General features: G+C 37.6%; 1 protein-coding gene across 1 annotated transcript in view; it reads right to left on the bottom strand.

Annotated features, from left to right (window-relative positions):
• Window positions 1–5542, bottom strand: part of MRC1 (mannose receptor, C type 1) — a 43554-nt gene extending 38012 nt beyond the window's left edge. Inside the window, exons 1-3 of the mRNA XM_008584437.1 lie at window positions 5518–5542; window positions 3879–4021; window positions 3470–3737 (exon numbers count right to left, since the gene is read on the bottom strand). Coding sequence (XP_008582659.1) covers window positions 3470–3737; window positions 3879–4021; window positions 5518–5542 — 436 coding nt within the window. The remainder of the gene's footprint in view (window positions 1–3469; window positions 3738–3878; window positions 4022–5517) is intronic.
• Window positions 5543–22634: the final 17092 nt, after the last annotated feature.

The raw sequence follows: 22634 nt of genomic DNA, 5'->3' as shown, positions 1-22634 counted from the left end.
GGAACGACTCTTACCACTTCATCTCCACTGTCTTGTGGAACAGATTTTCCTCCCTCCTCTAACAAGGCAGTAGTAGTCAGCTCGACTGAAACCAACTTTAACATCTGCATTTCCTCCAAAACAGAGAAGAGACCATCCTACTTCTAGGTTGGAATCACAGAATTATTGAATCCTTAGATTGGAAATAACCCTAGAGTTGTGTAGCCCAAGCACACAGTAGTCAATACTTAAATCTCCTCTAACCACTTCCTCTCGAGCCCACCTCCACTTGAGTCTGTCAACAGTGACTATGAGGAAGAGTAGGGATTTTGGCATAGTTCTCTAAATCACACTATGAAAAGAAACCACTCAAATCCATTAGACACCACCTACAATCAGTATTTATTTTTTAAAAAATGAGTCCAAACAGATCAAGTGGGAAGCTGTGGATTCAGCTGGAAAAAAGAAAAAACTGAAACAAATACAGAATCGTTGTTGAATATGGTTTGGCTCGAGCCAAAAGGATTAGAAAAGATCCTATCTCCACTGACAACCAAATAGCCCGCCCAGCTAAATTCTCCAATATGTTTAAAGTCTCTATCTTTGCAGGAGATAACATCCCTTTACATTAAAGTATTTAACCTCCTGAAGCGAATTAAGATTCAGAATTTATCCTAGGGTAGGAATTATTTTCTTAGTTATATTTCATAAATCCTATGACTTGAAAAAGTTCTTAAAAGGTGCTGTCGTTTAGATAATATAGAGTTTGTAAACCATGCAGCACACATGAAGAGCACAGTACATGTTAGTTACTTTCCTTCTAGTCCTCATCCAGCCCTCCTTAAATGCTAGGTTTATTGTTAATTGTTTCAAAATTACATTTTTTGTCAATTAGCTAGTTATTAACTTTAAAATACTGTTCTAGCTTTAGTTCCACTAAGTTACAGGCTAGTCTTCCTAATGATATATTTTATCTTTTTTTTTTTTTTTTTTTTACTGACCGGTAACGGGATCACAACCCTCGGTGTTGCGCCCACACCGCGCTCAGCCAGTGAGCGGGAACCGGTCTCCACATGGGATCTGAACCCTCGGCGGGAGCGCCGCCACGCTCCCAAGCGGCGCACTCTCCAGTGCGCCACCGGGCCGGCCCACTAATGATATATTTTATAAGCAACATGCTAGATTCAGAAATAATTGTGTCACTCAATCACTGGGACACCTGCTCCTTCACATGAAAAGAAACAGTTAACAGCATCTCAGGGCTAGTTGTCCTGTTCATTGTTAGCCAAGAAATTTTCAGTGCTGGATTTATCGATGCCAATCAGAACTAGCTTTATCAGTACTAACTCAATTTATTTAATAATTACTGATGAGACCAAAAGCACCAAGGTCCACCCTAGCCACCTCACAAAATTATCATATAACTGCAGTTGTCTTACCCTTCCTCCTGTGGCCCAAACTTCCAGACAGCCATTCAATTTGCCCAAGTCTATAATTATCATTCTATTATTCTAAAATAATTCCTATCCTCAACCAGTTCTGCCCCCACCCCAAGTTTTCTTCAGAGAGAAAGAGAAAATTCTGGGATACCCATCCTCTCTGCATTGTCTTCAGTTCTTTTTTTTTTTTTTTCCCTTTTTGTCTTTTTTCGTGTCCGGCAACGGATCGCAACCCTCAGTGTTGCGCCCGTACCGGACCGGGACCGGCAACGGGATCGCAACCCTCGGTGTTGCTCCCACACCTCACTCAGCCAGTGAGCGGGAACCAGTCTGTATGTGGGATCCGAACCCTCGACGGGATCGCCGCCGCGCTCCCAAGTGGCGCAGTGTAGCAGTGCGCCACCGGGCTGGCCCATTTTTTTTTTTTTTCAGTTCTAATGTATATTCCAGTTAAAGGATCTCAAGTTCACTCTGCAAGATTAGACCCTCTAGCAGGATTATTTTAAGTATTAGGAGATTATTGGAGAGTATGCAAAATGTGGGCAGTGGGCCATCTGCCTCACAGAATCATCCAAGTCTTCATAAAAATAGTTCCATAGATTCATAGGCCCTTCCCCTCATGAGCTAATTTAGAATCTGGGTTGAAGGAGGAGTTTAGGATCTGCATTGTTAACAAGCTCTCCAAATGATTCTTAAGCATATTGAAGTTTGAGAACCACTATCATAAACCCTGAGCATATTTGTCTCAAAGCAAATGGGAGAACAGAATGGGGGGAAGAGGGAGCTCCATCCAGTATTGTATTTTAAAATAAAATAGGTCCCATGTCTCAGTATCCATCTTCCTCAAGTTGAATTCCTCAATTAGCACAATTGTCCCATCTGTGGAATTTGATTCAGTTAAGTCTGATGACCCCTTGTCCTGTCCTATAATTTTCGATTGAGTTTCTCCTGGAAGGTTGTACTACTTAGGTTGCCTTTTAGAACTTCTAAATCTACATTAGTTTCCATAAATGCCTCAGAATAACTTCCTTCTGAGCCCTCCTCTCACCCTGTTTCAATTCCTATTCTCTCTCCTCCTTATATAGACTGAAAATGGAAAGCTGACAAATTATCTCTTTACAAAGAACTGAATTCCCAGTCTCTGTCTTAGCTGCAATAAACTAGGTTCAAACAATCTTAGCAGCCCCAGTAACATAGTAATTTTGGAAACAGATAATATCCTCTCTCAAAAGGTAGGCTCTTTCTCTGACTGAGGTTGTTCTAAATAACCAAGGATCCAAACCTAAGTTGGGATTACAACATCATCTGAGTCAAGAGGCTAGCCTCTGTGTAAGGATTCATGTTATTTTTTATTTTTATTTTAATTTAATTTTATTTTTTGTACAGCCACCAGAGAATGAAATTTGGCCAATATAAGAGAAAGCTAAATACTCTGATTTTATTTAAGCTTCAAGAGCTCAAGGAATCAATAACTACCTCAATACGCTGAATATTAATTTACAAGCTAATTCCTCAGTTTTTCTAATCTTCTGAACATTACAGTCTCTAAATACCCATAAAGTGACAAAATAAATCAGAAACATCTAGGAATCCACGTTGTTGAGAAATTTGCCAAGATTTCACTTTAGGCAATCTGAATTGGTTAAAAAAAAAAAGATACTGTTGCATGGAACATTTCCCCAGGGGAAAGGAAAAGAAATATTTCTTTAAATTTATTTATCACTACAACTTTATAATGTTAAATAGGAGGCTTTGGGTCAAAGACTACGGTGAAAATTATTTTCTATAAAATGTAACCCATAATTTAAAACAAAAATTTAGAAAAATTTAAAGAAATGTCTTCCCATTGATTACAAATAACTAACATATCATTCAATACTTCTTACCACATTTATTTACCATCATGTTTAGTTCAAAACACAAAGAAGGTGCTCAATCAATATTTCTAGTACACACCCAACAAGAACATGCTTATCTTCTTGCATTAGTTTCCTACTAAGACAATGAGAAAATTTTGACATAAAGTTAAAAAAAAATTCCAAGTTTCTTACCTTCATATCCTCTAGAGCATAAATCAGCTGTGGTCCCATAGACCTTCCACCTGCTCCATAAGCCAGATCCCTTGTAGAGCATAATATTCTTTTCTTGTTTATTGCCATAGTTAAAAAATAAGTCTTCTCCCCTGATCCCAAAAAGTGTGTCATTTTTGCACTCCCATTTCTGAAATTCACTTTTCGAGTCACAGGCATATAGAGTGATAGCAACCCAATCAGTTTTTGATGGCACACCCAAGCATAATTTAAATGAAACACTCATAATCTGGGAATCAGACACCCATCGGAATTTCTGTGATTCGGCGCACTCCCATTTCTGAAATTCACTTTTCGAGTCACAGGCATATAGAGTGATAGCAACCCAATCGGTTTTTGATGGCACACCCAAGCATAATTTAAATGAAACACTCATAATCTGGGAATCAGACACCCATCGGAATTTCTGTGATTCGGCGTCCTGGTTACACACTGCAGTTTGGACTGCACTGGGACTTACTGCTTCCACACAGCGCTTGTGATCTTCATTATAGATTAAAAATTGCCTCGTGTCTGTTAATAAAAAGGGGAAGAAGAAGAAAGAATGTTTAAGTGAGTTCATGTAACAAGGATAATATTTTAGGTCAAAAGTTCCCAAACTTTCCATTTCCCTAAAGACATGATTACAGGAAAAGAGCGTAAGGTGACTGTGTCTGGGCCAGCTTGACTCCCTCCTGAGGATCCCAGAAGCTGGAGAGAGGGGTGGCTTGAGAATCTGCCTTGGGTAGCACCTGTGGCTGCTAGCAATCCACCGAGAGTGTTCCAGATGCGCTGGCTCATCATGAGAAGCCTTATGAAAAGGCACACCATAAATGCTCATGAATTCCAGTGCAACGAATGTAAAAGGCAGATAGATAACAGGATGGAACAATCAATCTGAGAAAAGAAAATTTGGGTAATATGAATACAATAAGCTGTAAAATTAAATATACATACGTCTTAAAATAAGATTTTGGAGTGGGACATGTCTCAACCCTCTTTGAGATAGATAGATGAAACCTATATATAATTATTCTAATGATAGCACTACAGGTTTGCATCTTTATTTTAAAAGTATTTTCACTTTAGATCATTTATCTTTATTTTATATCCTACAAATGTTTTAACTACATGCTTTCTGGGTAGCCAAAATTGGGCTAACTCAACAAGGTTTCTGTTGTTGTTTTATTTTTTTTTTTCCCTTTTAACAGTAGGTAACTTAGATTTAGCATCTAGGGATAAATCAGTGTCAATTATATTAAGATAATTTTCATTTCATTGGCATGCTCAATCTAACCTTTGTACATCAAAATGATACAAAAATGTGTTTCAAAGTTTAATAATTTGTGAAGGTTGCAATAAAGGATAAATAAATGTAAGTTTTGCATCCTTGGGGAGAATATTTTATGAGAATAACTTTTAAAATAAGATTTTTTATACTTGTGATCTGGGACTGGTGATTTAAATAAATACAGAGGGATAGCTCATGCTTATAGCACATAGCTGCTAACTGGCAAAACTGGATTTCCTGTTGCAAAAAATGAAAAAAAAAAAAAAAGGCAAGCATATTTTGTCCCTTCAATCAAAATTGAATTTATGTAAAGGTTTTTATTGTTTGTTTATTTTAAAGAATATGGAAATGAAAGGAACAGACTGGCTTCTTTTAATTTTGTGACATAAATATAAACACTTCTCTTGACATTTTCCTAAATTCCTTCTACTTACATGGTTCTTTCAAAATGAATTGGTAGTATCCCAGATTTGTGTGCGTGTGCGTGTGCGTGTGTATCTGGCTGGTATGGGAATCCTGAATCCATGACCTTGGTGCCATAAGGCTGCACTTTAACCCACTGAGCTAACTGGCCAGCCCATATCCCAGATGTCTGAGGATCTGACTAGATGAGCTCATTATTTTTAATCAAATCATCCCAGTAAAAGAAAACAGTAAGAATAGTAGCACTGGTAGAGTCCTTCCCTGTTTTCAAAGCACTTTCACAAGCCAACACCCTAGTGAGCTTAGTATCACTTACACTTCCCAATTGGTTCTTGGATCATCGACTTAAAGCTTATAATAAATCTTTGCCTCAAAGATTATTTTCTCTTAATGTCTCCTTTATCTGGTGTCATCCATGTTTGATCAAGATCTCCTGCCTCTGTTGTCTGGGTCCCTAGTTTTATGCTACTTCAAGCCTCTACCTGGTTTCCTCAGCAGAGTAACTCATTTGTGCTGGTTTGATTTCTGGGAATCGGGACTCTTTCAAGCCTGAATTCAGAAAACCTGCTTCTGATGATTCTCTGGGGTTGACATCTGTCAACCAAACGTGTGCTACCTGACTGAATCTCCTCTGTCTAACTGAATTGCTTCCCATGCTTGGTAACATTTTATTGTTACCAGTGCCCTGATGTGACTAAAGGATTAACTTTCTGCCTTGGCAATAAGATTAAAATGTGAATATGATGGTGCTTTGTCTACAATAAAACACAGGAAATAGGAAAATAAAAACAATTAAAAAAAAAAACAAACAATTACTACGATCATTAACTACACAGCTCCTGCAATCCAAAAAGGTAATGAACTCTGAAAAAAAAAAAATATATATATATATATATACACATATATATATATATATAAAACTCAACCTTACTGGCCTTTATGTTTAAAGTAATTTGTTTTTGCTCTTCCACCTACTGTTTTTCTAGCTGGTTTTTCCTTCCACTTTGCAGATAGCTTTGCTCAGGAACCACTCATCGTTAATAATAAGTGTATCTTCCGCCTCATACTTCAGGCATTTTGATTGTGTTGCCAAATATAGCAAACCCTTATTAACTGGCCAAATTCACTCAATCAACCAATTGGGTAAGCAGCTATTGAAGGTAAAGTGCTCAAAAGTCTTTATAAACAAATGAAGTGTCTCTTTCAGAGGTTTTCATACTTATTTGATTTTTATGTGCCGAGTTTTCATCTGTAGTTCCTTTTTAATTTTACTCTAAATATGATGGTATTTAACCAGCAAGCATCCAAACTTCCCTTTCTCATTCATGCCAATACCATCCACCCAGATGCATCTTCCAGAAACCTAGGAATTGTCCTGGATTCCCAGCCTTCCCTCACTTCCCAGGACAACAGCAGAATCTATTGGCTCTACCCAAAAATACACTGCAATGGTTAATTTTATGTGTCAACTTGGCTAGGTCACGACACCCACATATTTGGTGAAACACAAGTCTGGATGTTGCTGTGAAGGTATTTTTTCACGATGAGATTATCACCGAAATCATTAGACTTTGAGTAAAACAGATTACCCTTCCTAACAAGAGTGGGCCTCATCCAATCTGTTGAAGGCCTTAAGAGAAAACAGACTGAGGAAGCAGAAGAGAGAATTGCCTGAAGAAGAGGAAATTCTGCCTCTAGAATTCTGCCTTTGGACTTGAACTGCAATATCAACTCTGGCCTGAGTTTCCAGCCTACCCCTGCCAATAATGGACTTGCCAGCCTCCACAACTGTGTGAGCCAATTTCCTTAAATAATTCTCTCTCTCTCTCTCTCTCTCTCTCTCTGTGCACACACACACACACACACACACACATACACACACCCTATTGGTTCTGTTTCCGTGGAGAATGCTGACTAATCCAAATCCACTCTCTTCGTACCACCCTAGACCACCAAGCCACCACGTTCTTACACTGGTCTTCCTCTCTTTGAAATGAATCATCAAGGAAGATAACACCTGATCTCCCACTTTCCTGGGAGGAGATGGCCTGCCTTGTCACATGACTCCAAATTGCAAAACCAAATCGCTCAGTTGTAGTCACTGAGCTACATAAAGAGCGAGATTCCTTTGTTTTCATGGTCTCTTTAGCAGATTGCCTGTGATGCACATCATACTCTGGTTGAATGCCTCTTACTAATAAAACTATTTTCTTTCTCTTCTACCTTTGCAGAGGTGGTTTTCTGGATTGGGAAGAGATTTCATTTCTAACTATAGTTCCCTAACAGTTTAAATCTGTCAAGAGTGTACCACTGCACCCACGAGAAAAACATCCAGCCGCCACATTACAGAGATGGCATGATCTAGCCCGCTCCACCCTGCCCTCACCCACTCCACTCTCGCTGTCACTAGCCACCTTCCAACCACACCACCTTTTTGTTTCTCAAACACTCCAATCTCATTTCCACTTTAATGACTTGACATTTTGAGTTTCCTCTTCTTGAGATGCTCATTAAATCCCAGCTGAAATGTCAACTCTCTAGAAGCTGACCATCCTAATTTAACTCGCCTATTTTCTATATAAGATGCATAACCACGTTAAAATATATTCTTTTTCTTTTGTTTGCTTAGGCTTTGTCAGTCTCCCTCTTTTGGAATATAAACTCCATGAGAAGAGGAACTTGATCTTTCTGGTTCAGTACCATAGTCTCTCTTTGTGGAGCATAAATAGTCTGTCAATCGGTATTAGTTGAATAAATAAAAGAATATTTATTAAATCTGAAGTATCTTGACTAGTAACCCAGCTAAAGTTATTTAAGAATGTATTAATGATTATGGGTCTATTTAATATTAATTTTTCCCCGAATGCTTATTTTTTACTAATGAGCAATTTGTAAATATTTATACTTATGAAAAGAGTATCTGGAAATGAAAAGCTTCTATTTCAATACACACTTATCTATTCTTGTTTCCTTCATTATCTTTTGGCATTAGGAAGCAGTGTACATTTGATATTGCCATTGCCAGACAATACAAGGAAGTGTAAAATTATCATTTTATGGTGAAATATTTATGCACTATTCTTCTCCCAAGTAGTCAACATGGAGTTTTGCTTTTATCATTGCCCCTGTGCAATGTATCTGATTTAAAATGTCATACTTCTTCCTCTGAAAGTGTATTCAAGACCTTGACCAAAAGGCACCTTGTGGCATTTTTGCCACCATTAGCCACACCAATGTGATACACTTATTCTATTTTTTGTATACACTACTTATGTGATTATAATAGAAATAGTGCAGAGGTACACAAATGAGGACAGCTGGATAGCTATATTCACTTCTCTGCAATCTCATTTATGAAATCTAACATGTGAGTTTCCTTTTTTAATACTTACACACCAGAAATTTATTTATAGAATCGGAGAGATCCTCCCTTCATCATAACTTTATCTTTCTAATCTCACATTTACTTTTCAACAAATATTTGATGAACAACTACTACGCGCCAGACACTGTGTTAGCAACAATACAAAGACAACCCAGAGAGACAAGTTTTCTGCCCACACTGAGCATACATTCTGTGGTGGTGATCTCAAGGGCAGAAATATCAAAGTCAAAAGTACATTTGGGAAAGAAGCAATAACTTTCAACTCAATATCTCAGGTTACAAATAACTGAAGACTTAACATCCAAAAATATTGGCATAAATTTTCTTTCAAGCATGTTTTAACAATTTAAAGTTATCCCATAACATTGGGCAAGTAATTAAACTTCCAAGCCTACTAACAAAGAAAATCAGGTTATTAAAGGTGATTATTTAGGGATACAACTAGAATAGGCCAAATTGTCCAATACATTTTTAGACTTTCTCCACTATCAACAAGTAAAATGCTGACATTAAAACATACAAGAAAATAACTTCTAGAAGACAGAAAAGCTGGATAGGAGGAAGATAAGCGAGTACTCCATAGTGGATCCTGCCAGAAGCACAAGTATTTCTCCTTGGCCTTTGCCATTCCGGCACATGCCGGCCCCACTCCCAAATGTCAGCACCACGTCTTTTGGCTTGGGGGCTTTTTCTGGCCATCAGAGCCCCCTATGCCTGTACACATGTGGACTAGACAGGTCAAAGAATTAGCGCCCCCTGGGAGTTGCCCTTTGGCAGTGACTAATGGGAACTGATGCTCTAAATGCTTTGCAGCTTGGATGGGATCACTGAAGCGCGTGTTCCCCAGCAGGACTGAGCTCCACTGGCCTACATGGTCACTGGCTTGTTAACACACCTTCCCTTCCTGTCTCACTTCCCCACTCCCCTGCTGCTGTCCCTGGGATCGCCTCCCAAACAAAACGCTTGCATTACATCAGAGATCAGCTCCCAGGGAACTCAAACGAAGAAACATGCCCAAGAGCCTCAGTAAATGAACATAAAACCTGCATAGATATCCCCCAAAGAACTGAAATTAGGTGGAAAACAAATATTGATCATACACCTGGTATATGCAAAAAAGCTACGCCAGGTGCTGGGGGGAGATAACTCACAAGCCTGGTATTAGGCTTAGCCACGTGAAATGAAAGAATAAAGGAAAAATGGAGAATTACTTTATTTTTCACTTTGATCCTTCATTCATTTGCCAGATATTCAGAGGAGCTACTAATTTACTTTGGCCATGTGGGGAGATACAAATAGGAATTCAAACTGGGTTCTTGACCTCAAGGAGAAAATAGAGATCATGAAACTCTTCCAGCTTCCTGCCTATCTATGCCTTCCCTGGGTCATTCATCCCCATCGTGGTAGAAGAGACCTCCTTCTTTCCAATAATCTCTCTGCCTGTGCCCTGGGTCCCACCCCCTCCTGCCTCTCCACCACTCTCCTTTCCTCTCACTCTTATAGCTTCCACCTCAGAATGCCAGCTTCCCCCTCAACTTCAAGACACATAAAAACCTGGAGGTGAGAACGTGACACTACACTGCTCTTTCTTCTTCCACTCATGGTCAGGCTAATTTATTCATCTTATGTGTCCTGTCAACCTGATCACAATGGAATCAGAGCTCTAGCACTGGGTTAGTAGATAACCAGACTCTTCTGCTCACTGGCTGTGTGACCTTGGTCAAGTTTCGCAACTACTCTGGGCTTCTGTTTTTCGATCTGTGGAATAAAGGGGAAATAATAGGACCTACTCATTGTTGCAAGAATTAAATGAGATAGTCTAAATAAAGTGCTTAAATAAGAAAGAACGAATAAATGAAAGAAACAACAATCACAATCATACGTTGAATTTTCAAAAGGAAAGAACAGAACTGTGGCTATTAGAGGTGGGGAAAAGGGTGGAGATTAGTGAGAAATTGGTTAAGGGTTACAAAGACTGATTACATTTTGTAAAGATGAGTATACTAATTATCCTGATTTGATCATCACATATTGTACACAGGTATTGATATTCGATTCTGTACCCCATAAATATGTATAATTAATTACTCTTCAATAAAAAAATAATAAAAACCAGCAGGATGATAGATAGATAGATAGGGAGGTAGGTAGGTAGATAGAGAGATCACATATTGTACACAGGTATTGATATTCGATTCTGTACCCCATAAATATGTATAATTAATTATGCTTCAATAAAAAAATAATAAAAACCAGCAGGATGATAGATAGATAGATAGGTAGGTAGGTAGGTAGATAGAGAGATAGATAGATAGATAGATAGATAGATAGATAGATAGATAAATAAATAAAAAGTGCTTAGAACATTTCCTGACACAGAAATTGCTTTATGTGTTTGTTGTTATTATCATGGTCTTGAAGACAGTGTTAGATGGATCCTAAGAGGATGAAATTAGGGAGAACAGAGAGCTATTGTAGCAACCTAGAATGAGGGACAGAGGACAGAGAACATGATGACCCAGAGTGTCCAGTCTCAGGAGGCAGGTGGCATGGTGGGGAAAGGTATGTTCTTTGGGGTCCACAGACTTGCAATCAAATTCTGGCTGAACCATTTATTAGTTGTGTTCCCTTAGTTAAATTAACCATCCTAGCCTCAATTTCTTCGTCTGTAAAATGAGGATAATGAAGCTCTGTGCCAGAGTTGCTATGAACTTCTACAAGGGATAATTTATGTAAAGCACCCAGCATGTCATTTTGCATAGAGTAAACACTGGACAAATATTCATTCCCTCCCTTCCCCCTCTTGAAGTGAAAAGTCTAAAATAATCGATACAAATAAAGGAACCCAAATTCTTCTTTTAACATACTGGTGTTTTGAACCACATTTGAAATCTTTCCCGATCAACACACTCCCACTGGTAAATTATGTCTACTTCTTCGCCTCAGGGCTGGAAGACCAGGGTCAAGAGTTAGGCCTGGTCCTTATTGGCTAGCTGGCTTCTGTGACCCACTTCATCTTCAGAGCCTCCGTTTTCTCATCTAGCTTCTGTTTAAAGACTTTTAGTAACGGGGAACTTACTACTCCTAAGCAGACTATTCTATTTGAGACAGCACAACTCAGAAGATTTTCACTGGTCTTAGTTTTTACCTTTGTTTTTATAATTTAACCCTCTTGCACAAGACAGACACCTTGAAAAAGATGAAGGCCATGATAATGCCTCTCCCGGCCCTGCAGTCTTAAAGCTTAAAGCCAGAGTGAAACAGCCCGTTCTCCAGCACCCATTATTAACTGAGAGAAATGCTTTGCAGCCAGAACTAGGGTCAAATATCTTCTCAGCCTCCAGAAATCTTTTCTTAGCATTGTTTCATGGAAAGCCTTTCATTTAAATGCTTCCTATACTGCTTTTATTGAAATATTAATTGCTAATGTGGAAAATAAAAAGTCACTGTTTTAATAGTTAACACTTCTGAAGCACTTACTATGGGTCATACTCTGTTCTAAACATTTTACATCCTGTAACTCACTGAGTCATCCAACAACTGACGAGCAGGTAATATTATTCTCCCCATTTCATAGACATGGAAACTAAAGCACAAAGAAATGAAGATGTCTGCCCAATCCAAAGTCATACAGCTAGAAAGTGGCAGAGGCAGGGTGCAAACCACACTGCCTTCATTTGTGTTTTTATAACCACTGCTACTTCATGTTTGGGGGGGGGGGGACAAAAAAACCAGAACAGGACTAAATCTGCTTATGCAGCAGCTTGAACAATTTAGAATATAGGTAAGAGTGAACTTTCTAGCAATAAAAATTATGAATGATTAAAATGGCTCACAGAAAACGTGAGTGGTAAAAAAAAAAAAAAACTACACAAGTTTGTCATATTACATTTGTGTAATTAAAAATCAGGATGGGGGCTGGCCATTTAGCTCAGTTGGTTAGAGTGCAGTGTTATAAGGTCAAGGGTTTGGATCCCTGTACCAGCCAGCCACTAAAAGAAAAAATAATAATAATAATTAGAATCAGTGATACGTGGGTACTTCAAAAAGTTTGTGGAAAAATCGGATTAAAAGATAATACAAATCTTTTCATGAACTTTTTGAAGTACCCTTGTAAAACATGTGGCTTTGAAACAAAGTGAAGTCAACTGTTGCACAGTGACACCATGACCTCTACCATACTGAAAGATTTATGAGGCTATAAGAGGTGACCAGAGCAAAAAGGAAACCCGACTCTTGGGGATGAAACATCGTGGAAGAGGGTGGAGTAGGAAGCTCCGGGAATCCATCACTCCACCCACACAATCACTGAACTGGCAGGAACTATCTGAAGTAACTGCAGATGCTCTTCAACTTTTGATGAGACTGAGTCCTGATAAATCCATCACAAATTGAGAATATAGTAAGTCAAAATGCATTTAATACACATAACCTACCAAACATCATAACTTAGCCTAGTCTACCTTAAACGTGTTCAGAACACTTACATTAGCCTACAGTTGGGCAAAATCATCTAACACAAGCCTATTTTGTAATACTGTTGAATACCTCATGTAATTTACTGATTTACTGTATTGAAAGTGAAAAATGGAATGGTTACTTCTGAATGCATATCACTTTTGTACCATTGCAAAGTCAAAAAAGTTTAACTCGGACCAATGCAAGTTGAGAATCGTCTGTATTTTGGAACTCTAGAGTCTAGCAAAAACCTTGGAGCATCCAGGAGAGAGCTTGATAAAGAGACTGGTGAATTTCAGTGAATTTCAACCTTTCACTTGTGGGAGTGGCTACCATCCTTCATCCCTCATTTCTGCATCAGGTGGCTTTGAGGGCAGCAGCCCACATTCCTGGCACAGCTTCCCAGAGCCAGGGTAAACAAGAAGGACCTTGTCCTCCAAATAGCAGGTTGCATGTTCCGAAGCCTGATTTGTCCTTTCGATTGCTCTCACCTCTTCTATTCAAAATAGTAATGGAAGTTCTAGCTGGAGCAATTAGGCAAGAAAAAAAATTTAAATAATCTATATTGGAAAGAAAGAAATAAAATTAACTGGGCTGGCTGGTTAGCTCAGTTGGTTAGAGTGTGGAGTTGGTAGCACCAAGGTCAACAGTTTGGATTCTGATACTGGTCAGCCACCACCAAAAAAGAAAAAAAAAATATTTCTGTTTACAGATGGCATGATTTGATATGTAGAAAGTCCTAAAGCCTTCACAAAAAGACTGTGAAGCTAATAACAAATTCAACAAATTTGAAGGATACAAAATCAAAACACAAAAATCAGTTGTATTTGTATATACTAGTAATGAACAGTCTGAAAAGGAAATTAAGAAAACAATTCCATATACAATGGCATTGGAGAACAAAATACTTAAGAATAAGTTTAGCCAGGAGATAAAAGACTTGTACATCAAAAACTACAAAATATTATCAAGGAAATTAAAGATCTAAATAATTGGAAATATATTCTGAGTCCATGGAATTGTTAAGATGCCAATATTTTCTAAAGCAATCTACGGATTTATGCAATTCCTACCAAATCCCAGTGATGCTTTTTTCCAGAAATACAAAACCCCATCCTAAAATTCATATGGAATCTAAAGGGACTCTATATAGCCAAAACAATCTTGAAAAAGATCAAGGTTGGAGGACTCATACCTTCTGATTTCAAAGCTTACTACAAAACCACAGTAATCTAAGAAGTGTTGTATAAGGATAGCTGGCATAAGGATAGACATACAGGCTAATGGCATACAATAGAGCACCTAGAAATAAACCCTCACATATGTGGCCAGTTGATTTTCAACAAACTGCCAAGACCAATCAATGGGGAAAGGACAATGTTTTCAACAAATGGTGCTGGAAAAACTGGACATCCACATGCAAAAGAATGAAGTTGGACTCTTGCCTTATACCATACACAGAAATCAACCCAAAATAGATTAAAGATCTAACCATAAGAGTTAAAACTATAAAACTCTTAAGAAGAAAACATTCAAGAAAAAGTCTTCATGATATTGGATTTGACAATGATTTCTTGGATATGACACCAAAAGCAAAGGCAACAAAATAAATAAATAAATAAATTGGACTTTATCAAAATTAAAAACTTTTGTACATCAAAGGACACTATCAATAGAGTGAAAAGACAATCCACAGAACAGAAGAAACTATTTGCAAATCACAAATCTGATAAGGGGTTAATGTCTAGAATGCATAAAGAACTACAAAACTTAACAACCATGACAACACAACAAATTTAAAAATGGGCAGTGGACCTGCATAGACATTTTTCTCTGAAGAAGAAAGACAAATGGCCAATAAGCACATGTAAAAGTGGCCAACATCATTAGTCACTATAAAAATGCAAATCAAAACTGCAATGAGACCCTTTATTTTCTACGCTGTGGAAGATCTCCCTTGATTTTCGTTTTTGGTCCTCCTGCTAAGAAGAGCTATTGAAAAGTCCATAACACTGCAGTTCAGAAGAAAGGAACAGAGCTAAGTAATCGAGAAAATGCCTCCTCTTGAAATGGATACAGCACCAGAAACAGAAGCTGTAGAAAGATTTAGGAATTGTATAACAAGGGAGTTTAACAAACTATCCTCGGTGTTAGAGAAGGGATGGACAGAGAGCTTGAAAAGTATCAGAGAGTCGGGAGAGTTACTAGAAAGATGATATAAGCTGGATTGTCCACAAAATCAAATTGCTGAAGTAAATGCAAAACAAGAGAAAGTCTCACAGAATGTGGAGAAAAAGGGAAAAGAAATCAAGATAAGAAAAGAGAAAGAGAGAGACCTAGAGGATCAGTCCAGGAGATACAATCCACACATAATAGGAACACCCGAGACAGAGGAGCACATAGAGCTGAAACAGGAATTAAGGAACTAATTGAAGACAATTTTCTGGAGTTGAAGTACAAACTAGATCTACAAATGGAAAAAGCACACAGGGTACCTTTAAAATTTCGTGAAAAGAAAGCAACACACAGACTTATTCTGGTGATGTTTTAAAATTTCAAAGATAAAGAAAAAATTCGGGCCAACCCCGTGGCGCACTCGGGAGACTGCGGCACTGGGAGCGCAGTGGTGCTCCCGCCGCGGGTTCGGATCCTATATGGGGATGGCCGGTGCGGTCACTGGCTGAGTGCGGTGTGGCCAGTCACAAAAAAGACAAAAAAGAAAAAAAAAAAGAAAAAATTCTACAAATATCTTATCAGAGAAAGCAAGTTACCTATAAAGGGGCAAAAGTTAGGCTGACCTCAGATTTTTCTCTTGCAACTCTGCATACCAGAAGACAATGGAACAACATTTACAGAGTTTTAAGGGAAAATAATTTTGAACCAAGAATGATATGCCCTGCCAAGTTATTATTTCTGTACAAAGGCAACTGGAAGACATTCTCAAATATGCAGAAGTTAGGAAAGTATGTCAACCAAGAACCTTCCCTAAAAAGTTTGCTGAATGATTTACTGCAGCAGAGAAGATGAACTAAAGTAACTCAACAATAGGGAGGCAATTTTACGAGAGAATTAATGTTAGCCTGGAGATGCAAACTTGCCACGAGATGTGTATTATCCAGATACTGAAAAGCCAAAGAAGACATCAATAAAGCTATGCTGATTCTACCCTGAAGCTCATCAAAATCCAGCAGTACCCTAAAATAACATCAAGGATGGGAACAGAAACCAGGCAGAGCCTTTGCAAGACTGTGCACCAGGCTACTTGCTCAGAGCCCCCATAGCTCACATCCCCCTCCCTCCTGCTTTTCACTTCCTGCATTCCATTCCCTCAACCCCCTCTTAAAAAACCCCTCTGTAAATCTGAGTCTTTGACATGGCTTTAGTCTGGCCATCCTCCTTCAGGTTTACTGGAGAGATGGGTCAGCCTAACAGCTCTCCTCAGGTCACTGGTAATCCTGAATAAAAGCTGACTTCGTATTCCACCAAAAAAAAAGAAAAGAAAAGACAATGAGATACCATTTCAAATCCCAAATGATGACTATTATCAAAAAACAGAAAATAAGAAGTGTTGGTGAAGATGTGGAGAAATTGGAATCCTTGGGCATTCCTGGTGGGAATTTAAAATGGTGTAGCTACTATGGAAAACAGCTTGGCTATTCCCCACAAAGTTAAACACAGAATTACCATATGATCCAGCAATTCCACTCCTAGGTATAGACCCCAAAGAATTGAAAACAGGAACTCAAACACAAATTTGTACACCAATGTTCAAAGAAGTATTATTTACAATAGCCAAAACATAGAAGCAAATCAGTTGTCATTAGCAGATGAATGAATAAATAAAATGTGGTGTATACATACAATGGAATATTATACAGCCATAGAAAGGAAATTTGACACCTGCTACAACATGTGCAATCTTTAAATATTACACTAAGTGAAATAAGCCAGACAAAAAAGGATGCATATTGTGTGATCCCACTTGTATGAAGTATATAGAATAGGCAAATTCATAGAGACAGAAAGAAGAAAGCTTACCAAGGGGGTAGGGAGGTGGAGGATGGGGGAAAAGGGAGAGGTTAATGTTGTTTAGTGGATGCAGAAGCTTCTGTATTGGATGATGTAAAGTTCCAGAAATACATAGTAGTGATGGTTAAAACAACATTGTGAATATATTGAAAGCCACTGAATTGTACGGTTAAAAATGGTTACACTGGTAGATTTTATACGATGTATTGCTACAATTTTTAAAAAACCATCCTCTTTATATACTTCTACTAAGTTTTGATTCTGGTTTTTGGTTAGCTGTTGGTGATGATGGTTGTTTTTAACTAGTCCTTATTTCAAGCTAAAATATAAAGGAAATCCTCATTTTTTATTGGTAAAACTGTTGCTGAACTATTTCATATTCTTCTAGGCTTTCTCTTTGTCGAACATCAGCCACTCATACACACTCAATTCCACATAAGATGAACTTAGTGACTGCTTTGCTCTGATATAGTCCCAAGGAAATTAACTCAACAAATTCTTCGGTAACCTGCTATATCATTTCTCACAGATAAAACTGATTTATTCAGAAGTTTGTTTTTTTAAGTAAGCCTGTCTTGTAATTGGCAAATTTGTTCAAACAGCATAATTCCCACTCAGTCAGAAGAAAAAAGAAAAATATAGTGATGCAGTTAAGTACAAATTTTAAAATTTGGAAGATGGAACAGTATTTTTAATGTTCTTATTCCTCGCATTTTTCAATCCTTACCAAAATATAGCAAAATACCAATAATGAATTTGCAGTTTCATAGAAAACAATTACATTATTGCAATCAAATTTTTTGTATCAGATTATTTATCTAAAATTGGGCTTTAATTATAATTGTCTTCAGACTATATATTGTTTTTGTTGCTGTTGGTTTTGGTGGCTGGACAGTAAGAGGATTCAAACGCTTGACCTTGGTGTTATAAAGCCACGCTGTAACCAAGTGAGCTAACCAGCCAGCCCTAGATTTATTTTAATCTACAGTATATGTATACAGACTCTTTGAAGGACCTGGGAGTTTTATAGTTCTATAATCAATGCTTTGTTTTTTTTTTGCTCTGTTTAGCACGGATACATCTTTATAATATACTTATTTAATTTTATAAAGTAATTAAATTAGAAGGCCATCTGACCCATTTAGTATTTGGGAAAAAATTAAGAATAAGATAAAAATATGTATTTATAACATATATTTATAAATCTGAAAAATATGTATTTGTAATCTGAAATCCATCTGATAATAATAATCAGATGGAAACCATGAGACACAAGATACAAAAACACTGGGTTTGTTCTTTAGAACTACACCAAATATGTAATGTAATTTCCATCAGTTTGGAATGCAAATTTTGTATTTACTGACTCAAATATTCTGGAATACCTATCCTCTAAGGCATCTAAACTAAATCTTGAAAAAGAAAAATTTCATGGAGAAAGAAGGCATTCCTGAAAAATCCATTAATATTCTAATTACAATGTAAGGAAAATTGTGAGTTTTTTAATAGGTGTATCCTGGAAAATTAAAATTTGTGTACATATAAATGAACACTTTCACAGCAAGTATTACTGTACTAAATATTATCCCCAAATTTATATAAAAATCAATTGGTGACATATTTAAGACTATTTTTTAAAGCAACTTTGCCAGTTTTACCAAGGCATTTTTTTGTGGATTACTTAATCATAAAAACCAAACCTAGTCTATCACAGGTACTCAAATTTGTTAAATGAGTGGATTAATGAAATATTCAAAAAATAATACTCATAGTAAATATGGTAATATATGTAAAAGTGCTTGTGAATACTCAATTATTTATAAATCTTTAGTGTTCCAAAAACTACATTAACCACAGGTATTAAGGTTTCATTTCCTCTGGAATATGCAGGTTGTACCCTGTTTAATCTCAAAGGCTGCTCTTCCCTGAGCTCCAACAATCCCATGTGGCAGTCTTGATAAACACATGGGAGAGCGTGATTAAGAGTTCATGAGTTAGGGCCGGCCCGGTGGCGCACTGGATAGTGCGCCACTTGGGAAGCGCAGCGGTGCTCCCGCCCGAGGGTTCGGATCCCACATACAGACCGGTTCCCGCTCACTGGCTGAGCGAGGCGCGGGAGCAACACCGAGGGTTGCAATCCCGTTGCCGGTCCCGGCTTGGGAAGCGCGGCGGCGCTCCCGCCCGAGGGTTCGGATCCCACATACAGACCGGTTCCCGCTCACTGGCTGAGCGAGGCGCGGGAGCAACACCGAGGGTTGCAATCCCGTTGCCGGTCCCGGGTCCGGTACGGGGGCAACACTGAGGGTTGCGATCCGTTGCCGGACACGGAAAAAGACAAAAGACAAAAAAAAAAAAAAAAAAAGAGTTCATGAGTTAATGTCTCTCTGTTGGGATTTGAAACACATTTATTTATTTATTTATTTATGGGTTTTTTTTTTTCTTTTTATTCTTATTTTTGTTTTTATTTATTTTTGGTGGCTGGCCAGTAAAGGGATCAGACAGTGTTGTTGTTAGCACCTAAAACACCTTTTGAATTTAGGTGAATTTGATTTTCGATGTTTCTGTGTGTGCAGATGTATATGTCCCTCAGTTTCTCTCTTTTCTCACCTCCTGACTCTGCTGTTTGTGTGTTTGGATCAGATTATAAAAGAGCCCAGCATGTGGATAAGAGACAGGCAGCCAGGAAGCTGAAAATAATAATAAAAGACATCACAACAAAAAGATTTCCTTAACCACAGAACTTTAATGAACATGTACAAATAACGATTTTGTAAAATAAAATGGCTTTGGCTATATATATTAAATGTCATTTTTCTTTTATTTTTTCCTATATTCTCTATAAAGTACAAGTAGCTATTTTTAAGTACTATAGCTTCTAAGTGGTATTTTGTTCTTTTTATAAATTTAATTCAATATACTTTTTAATGCCTATGACAAGGAAAAGCTATTGATATATTCACTAAGTAAAATCCTGTTCCAAGGTCCACTGCATGATATAATCATTTGTTAAGCAAACAGCACAGTGCCCAGCACATAGTAGGCATTCAACAAACTCTTTCATTTTTCTTTCCTTTCTTTTTTTTTTTTTTGGTCTTTTTTTGTCTTTTTTCGTGACTGGCAACAGATCGCAACCCTCAGTGTCGCGCCCGTACCGGACCGGGACCGGCAACGGGATCGCAACCCTCAGTGTTGCCCCCGCTCCTCGCTCAGCCAGTGAGCGGCCGGTCTGTATGTGGGATCCGAACCCTCGGCGGGAGCGCCTCCGCGCTTCCCAAGCGGCGCACTGTAGCAGTGCGCCACTGGGCCGGCCCCTTTCTTTCCTTTCTTATCCCTTACTGCAATTGTCATTCAGTAAAATGGAGCCCTTATAAGAAAAACAAGACTTTGGGCCGGCCCGGTGGCACACTGGATAGTGTGCTGCTTGGGAAGCGCGGCGGCGCTCCCGCCCGAGGGTTCGGATCCCACATACAGACCGGCCGCTCACTGGCTGAGCGAGGCGCGGGAGCAACACCGAGGGTTGCAATCCCGTTGCCAGTCCCCGGTCCGGTACGGGGGCAACACTGAGGGTTGCGATCCGTTGCCGGACACGGAAAAAGACAAAAGACAAAAAAAAAAAAAAAAAGAAAAACAAGACTTTAACATTCACACATTGTAATGTCAAATACTAACTTTAAGAAAGGAAAAACACTAAGAAGTCTATTAAAGATATTAGAATTTTTATTTAAAAAATTGTACAATGATAGTCTGATCTGTACAATAATAGTCTGATCATAGATGGATTTTTTAAAAATGTACCTTACAACTACAACTAACTTTATTTGAACTTGATATTTAATGAAGACATAACTATCAGTTGGACGCCAAATTTTACTTGGAATAAAATATCATATAGCCTATTACAGATCCTGCCATTTTTTTGCATGTATACTCTTGTATAGCAGAAAAGCAAACTTTTTATTAGGACACAAAAGCTATACAGGCCTTAGTACCAACAACTATAAGAAGCTATGAAAATTGCAATATAATTTTAATAACATAATTTAATCACACAGTGTAGAACTATTAATGTTCCGTAAGCTTAATTTGCTGAAATGTCTATTAAATACCATAGACTTGAACTTTATAAACATGTGTAAACTCTTAAAATATTAAATTAAATTAGGTACTCAATCATTTTCTTCCTACGTGTAATCTTTTGTACATGCCTTCATTTTTTCTATGAAGTGTTGCAACTTCCCAAAATATCAGGCACATCCATGTACAAATATTAGATACGAATGCATTCTAAACTCAAATTAAGTAATACTTTTGAGTTTATCTGAGCACTGTGTACTTTATAAATTCCAGTATAAAGATAAACACAAATTTATGTAAAATATTTTCATATTTAGGATTATTACAAATTAATCACTTGATTACAGGCTTTTCTTAACAAAAGAAAGATCAGCATGGCAGAATTTGAAAGAAATTATTTGTATTACAACATTTTTAAAGTTAAAAGTATTGTAAGTACCTGTAGGATTGTTAGATGAAGATAAGGAGGCATTGTTAAACAAAATACCTTCAGGCCATCCTTTAAGGAATTTAAAGATTAATGGTAAACTCGGAAAAGTAAACACATAATTAAAGTCTTAATAAAGTGCTATAATTTGTGTTCTATGAGAACTTGTAGGAGGGACACTCAAATTGCCTGATGGAAGGATGCTTGTATCCATTTTCATCTGTATATTCAACAGATTGAACATAACACTACTTGATGAAAAATTAGTCTGAGTTTACTTTCAGATTTTTTGTATTATTTTTCACAAATGCATGGTTTAACTATTACTCCCAAAGGGTGAGCTGGAACACAGAAAAGAATAAGACAGGAAAATTAAAACAATGCATTTAATTACTTGTTTCTTTGGGACTTGGTACCATTAAAATACTTAGTTAACATTTATCCAGTTGTTATTGTTTGCCAGACAGTGTGCTAAGAGCAGTCCTTATCCTAATCCTCTCAACCTTATTAATAGTCTGATCTGTACAATAATAGTCTGATCATAGGTGGATTTTTTTTAAATGTACCTTACAACTACAACTAACTTTGTTTGGACTTGATATTTAATGAAATAAATATCTAGCACTGTGTTATGTTCATCTTTTAGATGTGGAAACTGGGGCTCACAGTGGTCAGGGAACTTGTCCCAAATCATAAAGCCAGAAGCAAGCTTTCAACAACTGTGAGTAGACCTTCTTTTATAGGGTGAGAAAAATCATAAAATATAGAGGGAAAGCAGGGCTCGGAGAGTAAGATACCAGGCAAGCTCAGTCATCCATTCTCAAGTTATTTGTTATCACAGATCATTGAAGAGACTGGCTATAGATATCATTACTCTGTACACAAGCCTCTCACAAATCTCTCTAGCATCTAAAAATTCATATCAGAGCACCCCTACTATGAAAATCAGAGTGTGCTAACATAATAGTGAAGACGAATTACATGATTATGTATCTATTTTATGACATCAAGAAATCCATGACATAGTATCATATATGACACTACTGCATTCGCTATTACA

Source organism: Galeopterus variegatus, unplaced genomic scaffold (genome assembly GCF_000696425.1).
Source record: "Galeopterus variegatus unplaced genomic scaffold, G_variegatus-3.0.2 Scaffold3260, whole genome shotgun sequence".
NCBI classification, from domain to species: domain Eukaryota; kingdom Metazoa; phylum Chordata; class Mammalia; order Dermoptera; family Cynocephalidae; genus Galeopterus; species Galeopterus variegatus.
This window is presented reverse-complemented; position numbering and strand designations above follow the sequence as displayed.